At 37.7% G+C, this 18,654-nt stretch overlaps 1 protein-coding gene across 2 annotated transcripts; it reads right to left on the reverse strand.

Moving 5' to 3' along the window:
* Window positions 1-1,248: 1,248 nt before the first annotated feature.
* LOC113567473 (aminopeptidase N) lies at window positions 1,249-17,650 on the reverse strand. Of its 2 annotated transcripts, XM_026995482.1 has the most exons (13): window positions 17,502-17,650; window positions 16,039-16,112; window positions 13,336-13,589; window positions 13,003-13,279; window positions 11,661-11,740; window positions 9,988-10,168; window positions 9,775-9,920; window positions 9,566-9,716; window positions 8,818-9,512; window positions 6,899-7,082; window positions 6,642-6,835; window positions 6,275-6,589; window positions 1,249-1,616 (listed from the first exon to the last, which is right to left on the reverse strand). In XM_026995482.1, the coding sequence occupies exons 2-13, from the start codon at window positions 16,099-16,101 to the stop codon at window positions 1,367-1,369; spliced, it is 2,790 nt and encodes a 929-aa protein (XP_026851283.1). In that variant the 5' UTR covers window positions 16,102-16,112; window positions 17,502-17,650; the 3' UTR covers window positions 1,249-1,366. The 2 variants fall into 2 exon arrangements, with proteins under 2 accessions (XP_026851283.1, XP_026851282.1); XM_026995481.1 differs by lacking the exons at window positions 9,775-9,920; window positions 9,988-10,168; window positions 11,661-11,740; ... (2 more) ...; window positions 16,039-16,112; window positions 17,502-17,650 and having other exon boundaries at window positions 8,818-9,508; window positions 9,566-9,632.
* Window positions 17,651-18,654: the final 1,004 nt, after the last annotated feature.

Consider the following 18,654-nt stretch of genomic DNA (forward strand, 5'->3'; position numbering starts at 1 on the left):
AGGTGTTTATTGTGGTGTGTTTTTAGGGAAGGAACTACTGGCGGAGGGGTGTCATACTGAGTGAGTATTGAGTATAAATGTAGAGTCGCGGCACTAGCTGCAATTACGAGAAAGGTATGTGAAAATTAGAAATGTAAAAGGAGGAGGTGGGAGGGTGTTTTCGTTGCTGCGGTAGGCCTTGAGGTCGGCTAGGCCGGCCGTTCGTCGCTGTCTTCCAGGATGCTTCTGGAGTCGTGCTATAGTGAGAGAAATAAATTAAACTACTTTGTAGGGCCCCTCATATTTGGGAGCCAGTTTTGCGGCAAAGTGATGGGCGGGTGATGTTGGCGAGTGTCCCGATCGTGGGTCTCCATTCGCTCCGACGTATGTAGTAGGTCATGCTCTGCGTTTGTGACGCCTGCTGGGTATTTTCCTGTACGATGGCGAAGATTTCCTTGAGTCGCTTGGCCTTGTCGGTTGGGGTCTCTGTCACCTCGCCTAGTCCTGGGGTCGTCTCTTAGTGCACGATGAATGCTGGGTGGTGTCCGATGTGCTACTGTTGATTGCCAGGCTGAGTTCGGGCAGCAACTCGTCCCAAGTCCGTTGGTCTCCATCGATGTACTGGGCGATCATGGTTTTGATCGTTCTGTTGGCTCGTTCCGTGGGGTTTTGTTGTGGGGTTTAGGGCGCCGTTTACTCCAATTCCCGGAAAGCTGTCTCCAGTAGTGCGGTGGTGGCCTTGCGAAGTGGTACCAACTCCACCCACTTGCTGAAGGCCTCGAAGAACACCAGCAATATAGTATTGCCGTGCTTCGATCGTGGCAGGGGTCCGACGAAGTCGGCGCAGACGATGTCCAGTGGTTCTTGGGCATGGCGGGTGTGCATCTTCCCTCCTGGTTTAGTTTGACTCGTCTTGTACCGCTGGCACTTGGTACACTGTCGTATATACCGGGCACCATAGACAAACAAAAAACTATAATTTAAAAGTTGTAAGACTCCAAATCTTTACGAAAAAGTCGGGTTGGTTCGAAGCGTAAATATGGTGTTGCATAGAATTGGTGCTAAGGTTGATTTTGGGCAACTAAAAGTTTGTCAAGAATCGTCTCTTTCTTACAAAAAATAGTAAAGTAAAACATGACTATAAAAATACCAATAAAATTAACTTATTGTTAATTTTAATAGGTTTTCAGATCAAAACTTTTGATATTGTATGTCATTTGGTTAAATTAGCTGATTTTAATATTTTTAGAAAATCACATCGGGGCAAAATTATATGGAAGTATGTTTTTATTGACTTTTAATTTTTTGACTTTGGTGTACTTGTTGTGTTAAATGCCCATATATTAAATCCTTAATTAATAAAATTACTATATATTTTTACATATATTTATTTTTTGCTGATAGTATTTGATAAGAAGGTTTCTAGCCACTTTTCAATCACTGGCAGATTTTGATCGCTCCATTGCGCTTCCTCTTTGATATTTCGAAGGGATTTTTCAATTATATGCTGAGCACTTCCGAATTGTCCAACATGTTGATCATAGAAATCCTTAACCATATTATATCCCTTTTGAGTTGCAAACATTCCAGTCGCTGAGCTTATTAATTTATCCCACAGATTAGTTTTGGTTTGAAACCTTAAAAGAAATATTAATGACATGCTTTTGATTTATCTTTTTTTCCAGAGTTTTGTAAATGTGATCATATAGTGTAGTTTACATTAGTTCTTACTTAAATTCAAGTGTCAAATTTCATATACTAACACTTATTACAGAAAATAATGTTAGAATTTGTACTTTAAGAAGGGGAAGGAATGGTATATAGAACTATAATCCGAGCATAAGACCCATACAAATACGAAAATACATGCCAACCTAAGTCATTCCAATATATTTTGTGACATATCCGTAACTCTCCACTTCACATACACATTATGTTGATGTCCAATTCACCCACCCCATCCACAAAAGTAACAGGACACCACCCAAGAATCAATAACTGATTCTTCCCACACTCCAGCTAGAGTCCACTAAACTAAACAATGGACCCCATTGATTCATCAACGCCATCAACGTGGGAGTAGATCCAACCAACCTTCTAAAAGAATGAGAGAAAGCCAGAGTAGTCAAATAAAAATGGACGTAAATTTTCACCAAGCCGCCTTGGACGAAACCTATGTAAACATTACTATTAATAAAAGAATATTGAGGTGTATTGCTTATTCGGGATCATCGATCAACATCATGAAAGAGAACTGCACAGATTCCGAGATAAAAGACGATTACCTTACAGTCCATACCATCGATGGACCTGTCCGTTTAACTAAAAGTATAATGAGGAATGCAAACAAAACATATCCGTCCGAACAAAAGTTCTACATTAACAACTTTTCCGAAAATTATGATATTTTATTAGGAAGAGAATACTTGATAGTACGTAAAGCCGTCATCCATTACAGAAATGAAACTGAAACATTAGGAGCTAGGTCGTACCCAATCATTCAGAGTGGAGAAGCTACAGACGGTCTACAGACGACCATACAAATATGCCCAGATACATGATAAGGAGGTAAATCAGAAAATCAAAGACATGATCAGGCAGGGAATAATTCGAAAGTCAAATTCTCCTTACTGCTCGCCCATATCTATGATTCCGAAAAATAGACGCTTCAGGAAAGCAAATATAGTAGACTATAGAAAGCTAAATGAAATAACAATTAAGGACAAGTTCCCAACTCCAAGAATGGATGAAATCCTAGACAAACTAGGTAAATGTCAGTATTTCACGACAATCGATTTAGCAAAAGGTTTCCATCAAATACCCATGGAACCTAGCTCAATCCCCAAATCTGCGTTCTCCACTAAGCATGGACATTACGAGTTCACTCGTATGCCTTTTGGGCTAACCACTGCCCCCGCTACCTTCCAAAGATGTATGAACAATCTGCTAGAAGAATTAAGCTTCAAGGATTGCTTCGTATACATAGATGACATCATTATATTCTCCACTTCCTTAGAAGAACACCTGTTGTCACTAAGAAGAGTATTTGGAAAGTTTGGAGAGGTCAATTTGAAATCACAAATGGATAAATGTGAATTCTTGAAAAAGGAAACTGAATTCCTAGGTCATGTAGTCACTATTGAAGGAATAATACCAAGTCCAGGCAAAATCTCTGTCATAATCAAATTTCCAATTCCGAAGACCACTATAAAAATAAAGTCTTTCATAGGCCTGTACGGATTCCTAACTGTATAATAATGATACGATCCAATTCAGATTCTGCAGTCTGTAAGATATAGTCATTGTCTACGCGTTTTGCGTTTTCTGTTTTCTCGTATCTGGGAAATTGTGGATGCCACAGATTTTCGCCCTTTGTGGTGGCGGAAGTGGTCGGGGCAAAGTTTTGAAACGGACGGACGGCCTGACAGACAGACATGGCTCAATCGACTAAGCTATTGATTCTGATCAAGAATATATATACCTTATGGGGTCGGAAACGCTTCGTTCTGGACGTTACACACATCCATTTTCACCACAAATCTAATATACCCCAATACTCATTTTGAGTATCGGGTGTAAGAACTACAAAGAGAGATGAGTGGTCTAAAAATAGCCAAACGAAATAAGAGAGGCCTGGTAAATATAGTAGGAACAGCAATAAATATATATTCGGAACACTGGATGAGGAGGGTAAAAACGATAAAGAAAAGTATATAGATAATCTCGAAATTCACAGTGTTCAAACGAATGAATTAAATCTGGTAATAGATGCTGTAAATAAAAGAATAGATATTGTTAACAATTTAAACGACGAAAAATATAGGAATAAACAAATAGAAATTCTGATATTCAACTTACAACATTTCACAGAATAACGAAGATATAGAACTCGGAATGCAATTAACTAGACTCGGCATATTCAATCCGAAATTGTTAAAACAAGATTACCTGAAACATATTAATTCTGAGAAAATACTAAATATCAAAAATTCTACATGGCTAAAATAAGACACCTACGAGATCTTAATATCTTCCAACATTCCTAGAGATAGTACAAATTTCCCTATCTAAAAAAATTTTCCATATCCGGATGAGCTAAATAATATATTATCAGATATAACATATGACAGATGAAGACGTATTTATTACAGAAAATAACTGATAAAAAGAATCTTAAAGCAAAGATTAGATATATACTGATTTGGAAGAATATTTCCCTCAAATACTCAAATAATTAAGTTTTTGTGCTGATATAAGAGGAAAGAAGTCTGTATATTTTTGTTTATTTGTGACCTCCTCATTGCCATGGAGCAAGGGCTCGCCGATATAGCTCTAGTCCAGGAGCCCTGGCAACTCAGTGGCCAGACTAAAGTTCTCAAATCACAATTTATTCTACTCAACATCAGAACCGTCGTACTCCTACGAAAGGGGATCCATGATTACCTTATGTCTCATTATAGCTCGGGTGACCTGATGGTTGTTGGGTTTCGGGAAAGTGAGGAAAAGCGCCTTCTTTTAGCTTCTTGCTATATGGCTTATGACAGACCCGCACCACCCGACGAACTCAGGAGTCTGGTGACAGAAGCCGGCACCAAAAACCATCAACTCGTGATCGGGACGGACGCCAATGCCCACCACAATGTGTGGGGAAGCACCGATATCAATGACAGAGGTGAGTCACTCTTAGACTTTATACTAGCAACTAATCTATGTATAGCAAACGTTGGGGAGGAGCACACCTTCGTAAGTCCGACCTCATCCAACGTGCTAGACCTAACACTTGCAACGGGAAACAGTACTATGGTATCTAGCTGGAGAGTCCTTCTCAGATCATAAGTACATTCAGTTTAAGTGCGACATTCTTAGAAGGTTACAGTCTATAGAAACCCCCGGAATACAAACTGGGAAAAGTTTAAAAAGACAGTTACCTCGAAGCTCGCGAGTCCGGAATCCTCAAGGAATTCTTTAAGATCGCCAAACAAGCGAACGAAGGCATCGTCTATGAGGAATACAGACTCCTACTTAGGAGCTACAAGAAGGAAATACGCAAAACACAACGGAACTCGTGGAGGACTTTCTGCTCCAACATCGAGAAAGTACCAGAAACCGTACGGCTATGGAAGCTGCTCTCTAAGCAGCCTACAATACAAAGCCAATTAAAGCTAGATGACGGACAGTGGACAGAGGGCCGTGATGAAGCACTAACAGCACTAATGGAGGAGCATTTCCCTGGTTGCACCGAGGTCGCTTATGTCTGGTCCCACTATTCAAGCCAAGCTATTTCACACACTCATCCGTTTTCGCACACTTTCGTTTTAGCAGATCAACTCATTTGGAGGAATGATGCGCATTTTTGGTTACGTTGAGAAATTCATCAGTAGGACGAAGTCACCGGATCTCTCATCTGAGGACCTTCGCAAAGGATCGCACCTGCTATGTCGCATCATTCAACGGGCCCACCTGTGTCCTGCGTACCTTGCTCTGTGGAAAGGGATCTGCTTAGAGGCTTCCAGCAGAATCATCTCAATCATTTTACCCAAGCATCATTCATTGACATTCGCCATCATTACGCACTTGCATGGGAATCATCACCATGCTGGTCCGCAGTCGCTACTTGAGCGATTCGCTTACAGTTCTGGCCCATCGGCGGCATAAAAACTGTGGCTCGCGCCTTGCGAAAATGCGTCATCTGCTGCCGGTCGAGACATCGTCTTGTGGAATACATCATGGCTGACCTACCGAAGGATCGAGTACAGCATTCGCCAGCATTCAGCGTCACTGGAATTGACTACTGCGGTCCCTTCCACTATACGCACTTACATATGTAAAGTTCTTACTTCTTATAAACCACTGCTTCGACCCTTCCATCTATCTAGTCGGTCGTTCCTCTTCGAGGCAGTCGGTCAGCGTCCTCTTCGTTGCCCAAAACGCCTAACACCTAAAATCGAAGTTCACGGCCACGGCCTCTAACAAAAACACACAGACAATATCGAACAATAAACGCCAAATTGTAACCTTAACAACAGAGCAATTTTAAATTTTAGATGTGGAGTCAGAGTTGCCGATTAGATTTCGTTTCACGGCTATCGCTTGGAACACCAGAATATGGTTATGGGGTACGGTATTCCCACAAAATTTTGAATTAAAATTTTTCTTAGACTCCGAATTGGTCAATATTTCTTCTTTATTTACATAGACATGCAGAAATCAAATTGCAGTCGATAATGAGTTTTTTGAACCAACTTAATTATATATGATATAGAATTATAGTTATGTGTTCATGCATATGACTTACCTTTGTCGAATAAAAGTCCAATTCTTAACAACAAATTTCAATAACGATGTATATCCAACAGATCCGCCAGTTAAAGTATTAAGTATTAAATTTATGTCGTTCTCGGTAAAATTCGAATTAGGACCTAATAGCACCAAGTCTAGTAGATGATTAATCTTTTCATCCTCCGATGGACAGCCAACGAGCATTTTCAATAAAAAAGTTCGTTCACTTCGTAAACGGGACTTTGGGAACTGGCTTACATATTTCAATCCAAATTTCCATTCTTCCATCGACCCCCATTTAAAAACAGGACAAATATATTCCTTAGGAATCCTAAAATAAAGTATTTTAAAGCTATAGACGACAATTAAATAATTATACCAACCGATCAAAATCTGTATTTGACTCATTTATCCACATTCCAAATGATTTTTGTGCTTCTGCAATACATGGTGGATATCCTGCACGACACAGAAAAGTCTTTGCCAATTTCCGCATCTCTGTTTTGCAATGTTCTTCATTTTCACTCTCAGGCCCAAGCTCTTCATATAAAGGCGCCAAGAAGTATATAGTATATCGCTAAAAATATTGTGCACTATGTAATGTTTAGTTATGTATATCAATTTAATATTTACCACGTACCTCAAATTTTGTGTGAACTTCGGACATATCGATATATCGGCCGAAATGGTCTATAAAAGTAAAAACAGGACTCCAAACAATATGATTGCGCTCATACTTCATGAATAAAGTCATATTAAGAGCCGTAGCAAAACTTAAGTCGCCTGCATAAGCTAGATTCCAGGCATCGTGCAGTAATTTAGCCCTATAAAAGTATTTTTATATATTTTAGATTGGGAAATTTGTGTGCAAAATAGAAGTAATATAAGTAATATTTGGATGTTTGCCAAGATCAGAAAGTAACATATTAGTAGTCTAATTATTAGAAAAAGAAAAGAAACATGGTTGTACTGTGCGAACCGATGATAAAATACTAGCACCTCATCACAGTATTCAAACAGAAAGCTACGAGCCCATTTCATCCTTTTATACAAGTAATATAAAAAAATACCAAAAATTGTTTGGAATCCATTAGAAGTAATATTAATTAACCACACAGAAGAAATGGATAAGTAAGAAACGAACTAAAATTGTTAAAAAAAAGGTCAAAAGGAGTTAAAAGGACTTAATTTCCATCATGTATCTGGACATGCGTCCTTGATTATCGGAATCATAATAATAATAATATTAATAATCTATGCCATAAGAAGAATTAAAGTAGCACGAAGACTGCAAACGATAGCACTTCCCTACCCACTGTAATTGACTGTAAATGATTATCTGTGCTTGTAATTATAGCTATAAAGAAAATGTACACCGAAAGGTTCATAAGAATCAAAATACAACACCATGCCATTTTCGGCTTTTTGCACAATGTTCAAACATGAACATATTATCGTCAAAACCATGCCACTTTCGGCCCCCTTGCAGAATGTTCAAACATAAACATATTATTGTACACATTCACTCATGTATCCACACAACTGATTTCTAAAGAAATCACATAAAGTAGAAAGTTATGACTGCTCGGGTGTAACAGAGATCTGCAAGTGGAGAAAGCACTCAACCGATGCAGTCCTAAAATAACATTAATGTAAGCATGCACTCAAATGAACACCCGCAGTAAAATGTATCCCTTGCGTAAGTCTAAGGATAATTATCGAAAACAAAACTGTACCTCATGCCTCATTGTCAAATCACATACAAGCTGAGATTGCAACTCAGCTCGCAAATGTCTAGATTTTTCTTTTAAGATCTTAACAACTAATCCATCGGAAAATGTATAGCACAGACTATTAACAGTGAGGAATTGACGTGCTAAAACCTGCGAATTTCTTGGGAACTTTCCTCAGCAGACGTTCTGTTTCTGCTGGCGAGACCCGTGAGGAAGGCCTATCGGCATAGCAAAAGACATCTACACCGATCGTCATGGTAAGCACAACTCCGTTCTCTGGCACAATGGTTCATAGCATTACAAATCGAAACAAAACAAAGTACTTTATCGAAATCTTTTTGTTGTAGTGATTATTTATATCAATCGAGTTAAGACTCTGAAGAAGCTCAGGGCCTCAACAATACCTTAATTAGTTTGAGGACTTCCCGCGAATATTGTCTAGTCGAATATTACATAGACTATCAGCCAGGCTCCGTTTTTCACATTCACAAAAGTTTTCCGATTTACTTTTGAATACACATAAATTGGGGCTCCCGTTTTCACAATCCGCAAGATTTATTCGTTTTCAAAACGAATGCATTTTCGTTGACGAAATGAAAAGAAAACGGCATTTTATAGAACGAAACGAACCTTAAATGCAAAATGAAAAAAATAGATGACTTATTGATGCATTAACGTAAACTTGATACCTATATCAGGGTAATTTAACTTTCCTAACAATTTTCGTTTTGGTGCAAACAGCAAACATATGTGAAAACTGGAAAACCTTAGTAAATGAAAAACGGAGTCTGCCTGTATATATTATTTTTGAACATAAAGTACTTACCTGGTATATGTTGGTATTGCTGACCTGCCCTTTGCAGTTTGCAAGAAATTTGACAACATGTTCCAATTTTCTTCATCATAGTTGACTGGAAAAGGACCAACTTCTTCTTTATTTATTATAATAAATTGACTTTTGTCAGGAAGATTTGCTATATTTATTTCCTTAGTCCTATTCATCCACACCTTAGAGGTATAATTCGGCAAGTTAAGAGTGTCTTGACGACTAATTATAATTGGAATCCACCATAGCATTTTTTCCTTGTCGGGAACATCATGAGGCCTTTCCCTAAGATATACTTTTTGGTTTATTTTGGCAGTTCCTTTGTCATAATCTCTATTAACAGTTATAAGCGGTAAGCGATTTTGACTTATCCACGATTCCGCAATGTATGATATATTAAAGCCACTGTCAAGTGTTCCATCCTTAATTGCTTGATTGGATAGTGCAACCCAAATGTCGTCCCCGATGAAAGTTTTATATCTATGATTTAAAATAAATTTGCGTAGTCCATTTTGAAATGTGGACTTTCCCAATGTAAAGTTAAGCATTCGAATAACAAGTTCTGTCTTGAATGATTCGGTTTCTTGCTTCATTCCAGTAATCCGTGAATGAGGATATCTTTTGCTTAGTTCATAGTACAATGAGTAAAGAATTGTCATAGGATATTTTCCGTTAAACTCCACACCGCCGTCTATCTACGGTCATTGATTTTTAATTAAAATAAAGTACAGTAAATATGTTAACTCACCGTCATAACGAATTCTGCAGCTAAAAAACTGGTCAGAGCTTTGTTCACATTGGCCTCACTCCACCATTCGGGAGTAATCCACGAGCCAATCCACTGATTTACAAGCTCGCGCGCTAGCAAAAAATAGCCCTCCTTAAAAAGTTCAGTCTCTCTAAAATAACAAGACTAAATTTGTATCAAATTGATTTTTACAAAAACAAGGTAACAACCTTATGGTCAGTATGCCCCAAATTCCATTAGAGTTTATGGTTGGTAGATCGGGAATGGCAAGCACATCAATTTTAGGCAATGGAATTGTTAAATTAAAATAATCGTTGATAGTTTCATAGACCAAATATAATTTTTCATGAATTTCCTAAGGAAAAATAAAAAACACAATAATACTTGTAAGTTTTTGGTCTAATTGACTAAGAACAACTCACCTGTAATTCTGTGCTGAATTTGTTACTCCAAATATTTATAGTCGGCGACGATAGATTGTATGTTTTGTTCATAGGATTAATACTCCACCGGTTAAGCTTTGATACTACAAATCCAAATGTAAATGTAGACATTGGCGGTGTTTTATCAAAATAATCCAACACGTAGTCGCTTAAAACAGGGCTGTCAAATAATTTTTAGTAAAGTCTTTATTATTATTTAAATATATTTTGAGTAAACGTTTAACTTTTGACTCAAGAGTGATGCTATAGGCAGTAGTTGGTGAGCCATTTATTCTCAATACTTCACCACATGTGGTGAAGAACTATTGGTTGTGAAAACCTGAACCTTCCGTCAGTCTGAATTGCTGGCACAGGCCGCTGCTCGACAGACCGAAGTAATGATACAAGCATTGCAGGCAGGGTCTGAGCTTATGGTACAACCAGAAACTAGACAAACTGGATCTCTGAGTCAAGCAGTCAAGGATCTGTTCAAGGTTTGACTCCATCCCCAGCTGTTGGCTGGCAGACGGATCCTTTAAGTCCCAGAAATAATTCCCGTACATTGCCACCATCGGTTGTTGATGGTCAGCCGTCTGTAAATAGGAAAACTCCAGTTGGTTCTGACTTGTGCCCAGATTGAATTAGCAAAATTATTTTCAATTGGATACCTAGCATTTAATTTGTACACTCAAACTTATGAGGTAAAAACCAAACGGTGACCACAGACGGCGCTTTTCCCCTATTTTAAAAAAATGAGAGAAAACTTAACCAACTTGCCTGTCTATTGTGGATAACAACTAATTAAGTGCCAACTTGTGCCAAAATGATACTATGTTAAAATAAGGTAGAAAGAGCACATTTAATAAAGTCTATGAAATTATTTGCGACCTTTCAACTTTTAGGGGTATTTTAATTTTGTAGGTTTGTTTGATTTTTTCCGTAAAGCCGTGCTCAATATTTGGATAAATAACAGTATAAATGCTTTCACTGTTATATAGAGATGTATTTAACTCGAAAATAAGTAAAAATATTGAATTATACAAAATTTAAGGGGGGCAAAGAAAATCTAGAAGGATGACATTTCGTGTCTGGCAGAGATCGCCAGAGACCCATTCGAAGAACGGAAGGTCCAAAAGAAAGATTACGAAATGAGGCAGGAGAAGATGGTGCAGGACTTAATCAGCACCCAAACGAAATTCCAGAACGACTTGTTAGAAGTTAAAAAAAAATAAAAACTAATAATTAATTAATTTTCATTTCGGTCTACACAATATTTGCCGATTGAAAATCGTATCTGTTCTGCTGACTGCTCATTTCTTGCAAGCTCCCAATTTTCATTAATCGCGCTGTTGTGCATATTAAATTTATTGTGTAAAATACAACATCACAATATCATGGCGCTATTAATTTTGTGGTGGCTATCAAGACCTTTTCCGATTAATTCTATATGCCGAAATAGTTGCTATATCTTCATCATCCATTATAAGATAAAAAAATTAATAAATCTTCCGCCCAAATTTAACGTACTTGTGATTGAAACCAGCTATTTTTGACTGATGGTGGATGGTGGCAGTGTGAATCGGAGTTTCATAACTGTCAAAAACTACCGCCATTCCCCCGAGATGGGCTCAGTGTGCAGAACCTATTATGTAATAGAAGCTTGCCATACTTACTGTTGAATAGTTCGAAGCAACGGTGTATTGAAAACAGTTGTGAAATGTTTAGGTCTGGCGATTGATACTGTAAATGGAACCTGAATTCAAATTTAAATAAATTTTTGTATATGCATAAGATGTGTGTATAAAACGTTATGGGCCAAATTATCATATGTACAATTTTTAAATAAATCACATGCACATTGTAACGAACCTTCTTTTTGGCCGCTTGAGTTAGCTGGGCTCACTCCGCGGTTGGCGGGTCCAAGATCATGAAGTAGGGAACATTCATTTAAAAAGGACCTTTAAGTGCCGTTCGCTCTCGGCAAACCGTTTTGGTACGGTAACCAGAGTAGGTTTCCGCAGAATAGGTGCTTTGGAAAAATTGGGCAAAAAGATCGGCCATTGCCTGATCATTATTTGCCGACGTATTACAAAATGCTAGCGAAGATGGGTGGGTGGACATTCTACGCTTACTGTTTACGAAGCAGTAAAACTGTTTAGGGTCCTGAGAAAAACGTATCCTGCATCGAGATAGGTAGTTCTTATAGCATTGTGCATTAAGAACTGAAAAGTTTGACCGAGCTATTACATAGCGAGAGTGAGTAGTAGGAGAACCAACTTGAAATTTTTCATAAAGCCTTGATTTTACGATTTTAAGACTGGATTGACTCTTTGATAAACCAAGAGGGTTTTTCATATCTAATCGGACAAGAAAGCGGGACACATGAATCAAAAAATGTGCCAAGAGCATTGTAAAAAATGTTTGTTTTATGACTTCAGTGCACAAGTACATAGCGGACCAATCAAAATCCCTAATCAGGTTATTAAGCTTCGCAAACTCAGCTTTACGAAAGCATCAAACACGTTCAGGTAGTCTACTCGACCGATCCAATACAGTTCGTCCTGACGTCTGACGTTCGCGCCTGACCATTATTTTAGGCCCAAATTTGAGCTTGGGATTAAAAAAAAAATAAAATAAAGAAGGCACAAGCTAATTGGCCTTGATAATGCTGTGAAATTAATGTTAATGCATCAATGAGTCATCTATTTTTTTTTTTTTTTTTTTGCAATTAAGTTTCTTTGTCCTGTATGTCTTACATTTAATTTCGTCGGAAATAATGTTTCCGTTTTGAAAATGGAGAAAAGTTGGTTTTTTGAAAGTAAGTAATCAGAACATTTTTGCGAAAGTGAAAACCGGAACCTGCTTGAATATATTCAGCATGTATGTAAATACTTGGTTATTCTTGACTGCATGTTTTGATGTTGTTTAAGCAATTGGGCAAAATTGTTTCTAAGTGATCAGTATACATTTTTTACTATCAAACTGCATTTTAATTAACTTTTCAAAAAATCTCACCTTTAATCCAGGCTCATCAAAGCAGGGAAAGACGCGCCGTGCATTGTTTGGTTTTAAATTGGTGGCCAAATATACTTCCTGGCTAAGAGTGGTAGAATTGGTATAATACCCTCTAAAAAGTCCATCTGCAGTTTCCCAAATATTTCCTTCGAATGGTATTTCAAGAACACATTCAGAGTCTTTTTGAACTATCTCTTTTAAGTGCAAAACATAGATCGTCTTTCGTGCGAGTCTTCCGCTTCGTAAAATAATTATATTCTCAAAAGTTGTCCGGTTTCTAAAAATTAAAATATAGTTTTGTGCACAAAAACATAAATATTGTAAATTATTTACCCGATATCTCTTTTAATTTGTTGTAGTTTTATTTTATCATCTTTTAAAATCAAGTCAAAGTGAGCATGTAAAAAGATTTTTTTAAAATCGTTAATCCAACGCAATTTTATTTTAACGAGGCCGCAAAATGTTTGTTCTTCTATGTTGGGTTCAAGTTTTATTTCATAACTTAGTGGAATGATTTCCTTAGGTAAGCGGTCCTCTGATATCCCCTTGTAAAGGGCAGATAGATCAATATCTCTTTTAACAGTTGCCTAAAAAGAATATAAAATTATTTTGTTGATTTTATTTACTAAAATTAAAATTATATTATATTTATATAAGATGTTGTTTATTTAAAATCAAATAATTTCGAACTAAACAAAAAATAGGTGTCGAACTACTGAGCTTTTCAGCAGCGTATGTTTGTGATATATGTATGTATTAAAAGTCGATTGTTCGGTTTAATACTTTTTATTTTGGGGGATGGTATATAATGCGATACAGAGCCCAAGGCATAGCAAAAGGTTCGAATTAGGTTTACAAAGAGAGCACGACGATTCTGTCAGGTGATTAGCTGAATTCAAGACGCGGTCGGATAATTCAGTGCCTTACTTAAATGTTGGCACAGCAATAAATTTTCAGCTTACAGTTTTAAGAGCTTTTCAAACGCGATTTTCAAGTTAATAAAAACGTTGTCCGATTAAAACTAATAAATTAATAAATATTCGAAAGAATTGGCTCATCTTAATAAGCGAAATTATATTACGCTATATTATTTTGCACAATTTTGTAAACGCAATAAGGCAAACAGTGTTTGTTGAAGTTTTTGATATTATAAATTTATGAAGTTTAGTATAAGTTTGGCGGGAGTGCAATAAAAGCTCGCTAACTGGTCTGCATTCATTTTCCAAATCCATAATACTAAAAAACTTAGCTGCTCTTTCTTTCTGAATATCACAATTCTGCTCGCTATGTGAGACGTTGATTTGCGTACAATACCCTGATCGAGCCACTCATCTGCTTTTTTACAGCTGCAGCTTCATCTCCAGACACACGGCTGGGCAAAAAGGTTTTATTACTCCATTTGGAATGATCTTAGGCTCAGGCATTTGTTCGGTTCCCGTTTATTACTGATCGATCGCATTTCTTAGGGGCTAACTTAAATAAAGGGCTGGACGCTGTTTCGGCAGAGAAGCCAGCGTCAGCGCTGTACAGAAATGTATATAATATACATGTGGGGATTTTATTTACTTTAGGTTTAATAATTAATTTGTATTTAATGTTTGATAAATTTAGGATAAATCTATTCTTTATTTTGCGTCGTTTAATTCTTCTTTTCTGCGGCCGTCGTTGTTTTTACGTCTTTTCGGTACTGTCCTAGTTTTATTTCTCTGCTTGTCTCTTCCTTGCTCGTCGTCTTCTTCGTGATGGCATAATCGTTGTTCGTCGTTCTCTTTAGTGATGGGATCATCGTTGCTCGTCGTCTTCTTCGTGATGGCATAATCGTTGTTCGTCGTTCTTTTTAGTGATGGGGTCATCGTTGCTCGTCGTCTAGGGATCTTATCTTCATTTGGTGTTTTGTGTGGTACACCAACCCACATTCGGACATTCTGATTAAGCATTCGACCCGAATGCGTCGTCGTCGTCGTTGCCAATGGACCATGGCTGCATGTACTCCGCGCACGATGAGGTATTCTTTGGGCCATCGCAGTTTCCGGCTTTCTGAACATCATACGCATTGTTATGTTTGATTCCAACAACTTGGTAGGGTCCCAAAAACTTTGCTTTTAATTTCAGGCCACTACCAAACTGTCTACGTTTGATGGCAACCAAGTCACCAATATTATATCGTCTTGCAGGTTTTCGTCGTAGATTATACGTCTTCTTATTTTCGTTCTGAAGCTTCACAATTTGAGCCTTTGCCTTTGCTCTTAGATCGCTGCTTTGGTCGTTAAATATTGTTGCTGCTTCTTTGTTGATCAATTGTCGTATCTGGAGGTCTTCTTTTGTCCGCATCTTAACTCCAACTAGCATTTTAAAGGGTGTCGTATCAATTCTTCTCGTAAATGTTGAATTTACAGCTTGTTGAACTTTGCTGACATGCCTGTACCATTTCGTGGGGTCGTCGATACTCAGTTTTGAGAGCATTATGATTGCATTATGATTGATATTGGCCTCGCTGAGTTACAAACGACGTGTACTTCCGACTAGATTGATTGATCTTCAATAAGCGGCAAAGGAAAATGGTCTTTGACAGTTGCCTTATTGATCCTTCTGTAATCAACACAAACCCTTGCCGAACCGTCTCGTTTTTTTGACACGGATTATTGGACTTGTAAACTCCGATGTAGATTTTTTGATAATGTAATTTTAAGCCACTCTTCAATCTGTTCATCGACGATACGCGTTCGCGTAAACGTCATTGTACGCGGACGCCAAAATATAGGCGACACATATAATTGTCTATTAGTTCGCATTCTTCTTTTTTGGCAGATTTTTCAATCACGTCATTGTCCAATTCCGCACAAATTAGAAAAATAAATATTTATTTGGTGTTTGGAGCGCCAAACACCAAACGTCTTTTAGACAAAGAAGATATGATTCTTGATCAAATTACCAATTACCTAGTGTTATTTGTATTTCTCATATAATAGGTATGTAATAGATTTGGTTCAAAGAACCCTTTTGAAGAGTAAAATGTAATGCAAATACAAATCTTACCTCTAGTTGAAATGCACAGAGTAGTAAAACCACACCTATGTGAACAATTTTGATGGTAAGCATGGCTAAAGAGGCTAAAGTGAAACGGAAGAAAATAAGTATTAAGTCATTATTGCTGTTATGATAAAGAGTGCTAGAAAGGCAGTTAGCGATGGATAAAGAGAATGAGGTAGTTTCAGCACATTCCGGACAGAAAAAGTTACGCCTACCTGTTAACCACACTGAGAAAAAGGGCGATAAATAACTTAATTAATTTTTTGGACGTTGAGATGCAAAGACTTCACAATCAAGTGGCCCATTCTACCCCAAGCCGAAGCCTCTTACGCGTTGGTGCTGACGAATCACGCGTGACGCGTATATCCGAACCGATCTTTTGCATGCAGAAAAAAAGATGTTAGACTAATATTTGAGAAATATTCGGCCGTCAGACATGGTAGTCGGGCGGATAGAAGAAAAGTTTCAGTGAAATTACTCAAATCCAAGGTTACACTGTCATATGCCTAGGGATGTATGGCCGAGCGGGTGCTTGGAGTCTGGACTCTATGCGGACTCTGGATACCTCCCGACCTCCAATTTTAACTAGACTTGCCTCGGGTGACTAACCCCTTCCAGCCTACTATGAGACCAACTATGCCAAAAATAAGAACACCGCAAGGGGGCTCGGTACTCCTTCTAATGTACCGAAAGGATGAGACAAAAAAACAGACAAAGAGGTCCCGAAAAGACGGGGAAGGAGACTGAGTCCGTCTACCGTCTTCAGGCAGCAACCGCTACGAGAAAGAGCCTGAAAAACCAATCGGGCTTATCCAAGAAGGGTGACACCAGGGATGAACCGGTTATCGAGGTGGCAGGCAGCGTTCTGCACCACAGGGGGAAGTGAAATACACTTGTACCGGTTCGAATTAACGGGAGTGTGGATACCAAATTTAATTGCTCTAGCTCTTATAGTCTCTGAGCACTAGGACTGACAGACGGACAGATAGACATGGCTCAATCGATTGGGCTATTGATGCTGATGAAGAATATATATACTTTATGGGGTCGGAAACGCTTCGTTCTGGACGTTACATACATTCACTTTCACCACTCATTTTGAGTATCGGGTATAAATACAAAGTTCTCAGTAACTATAAAAGCTAGAGAAACGAAATGATGTATCCAGACTCCTGTAATATCACAATTAAGTTTCGCCCGGCCTCCTTACGCCCCCACACAGGTCGTAAAATCTTTGGCGGAGACTAGCCATACTGGCTGAGTATCGGAGATAGATGTAGAGTCTCGGCCGTAGCTGCTACTCACAATGTTCCCCCTCGCCGTAAAGATATCTTCCAAATGTGTATTTTCCCATTCCATTTTGCACTCCCTTGAACAAAGATGGTTAAATTAATCATACTTATCTGTTACCTATTTTACCTACCTAAACAATATAAACCCTAAAAACATGAGAAAAAGGCAGTACTTACACTCTTTATTCAGTACAAATTTCTATACACGGGAACACAGATATGGGCTGCACTATGCGAATGGAAGTACGTATATTAAATGTGGCTGTACTCCATGAATAGCAGGTTCCGGATAATTTGAAAGCATCAACATTACTAATTATATTTTATTACTGCATACATTATGGAAGATTTTGTGTGTATGATGATACATACATATGCATACAGAAATTGTGCACACTAAACAACAATAGACAATTTTATTTCAATAAAGTCAGTTTAACTGTATATCATGATACAAAATGTACTTATTTTAAAGCAAACGAAGTCATTTTATTTAATTATATTTTTGGTCAGATCTTTTTAGCCGAAATCTCTGAACGCATAAATTTAAATATATATATGGTATCCCAAGTATTTTTTTATATGCATTTTTTAGGTATGCCAGCTTATACTCTGAATCATTTCATTATTATTTTCTACTATTTACAAGGCACGTAGCGCATTTTAAGTTATTTGAGGGAATCGTTTTTTGAAGATTTTGAAGATTCGAGAATTACGCAGAAGTATAGAAAATGATCAGATGGCCGCAACTGGATTATATCTGATTATTATTTTTATATGTAACACCGCTCAGTGGGACATCGGCCGAAAAGAGGTCGCGAATTTTATGAGCGCTTTGGATCAAGTGAATATACGCGTTTGATACACCAATTTTAGAGCTTACAAAATCTAAATAATGTGTGTAACGTCCAGGAAGAAGCGTTTCCGACCCCATAAATTATATGTTTAATGTTTAACGTTTAATGTTTAGAGTTCAATTATGGACAGTTAAACTGTGTAAAAATAGGAATGTACAAATGATAAAATTATCTCCTACTGGAAAGTTTGCTAACACAATACAAGGCTGAAGAAAGTTAACCAAATTATTCATTAAAAAAGATTTTACTTTGGAAGCGCACGTATCAAAGGACAAAAGGAGGAAACATTTATTGTAATCGCGGCAAAGGCTACGGAAAGATTCATGGTCAGAGTAGTTTAGTGGACAGAGAGAAAGACGGAGAGGAAAGTAATACAGCAACCTTATTCCGAGATAGGCCGTAAAAGAGAAACGTAGAGTTATTTAGTGGTATAGGTATATACAGAAAATTCCTTCGTCCATCTTTTGATAAAG

This window comes from Drosophila persimilis, unplaced genomic scaffold, assembly GCF_003286085.1.
Source record: "Drosophila persimilis strain 14011-0111.01,24,50 unplaced genomic scaffold, DperRS2 tig00000000-arrow-pilon, whole genome shotgun sequence".
Taxonomy (NCBI): Eukaryota; Metazoa; Arthropoda; class Insecta; order Diptera; family Drosophilidae; genus Drosophila; species Drosophila persimilis.

What these genes read in the sequence shown, in the direction of transcription:
- LOC113567473 (XM_026995482.1), bottom strand. Translation starts at nt 16,101, where the DNA reads ATGCTTACCATCAAAATTGTTCACATAGGTGTGGTTTTACTACTCTGT. An exon ending in TCTGTGCATTTCAACTAGAG is followed by an intron (nt 13,590 to 16,038) that starts GTAAGATTTGTA and finishes TATTCTTTTTAG; the next exon opens with GCAACTGTTAAAAGAGATAT. An exon ending in AATTCAGCACAGAATTACAG is followed by an intron (nt 9,921 to 9,987) that starts GTGAGTTGTTCT and finishes ATTTTTCCTTAG; the next exon opens with GAAATTCATGAAAAATTATA.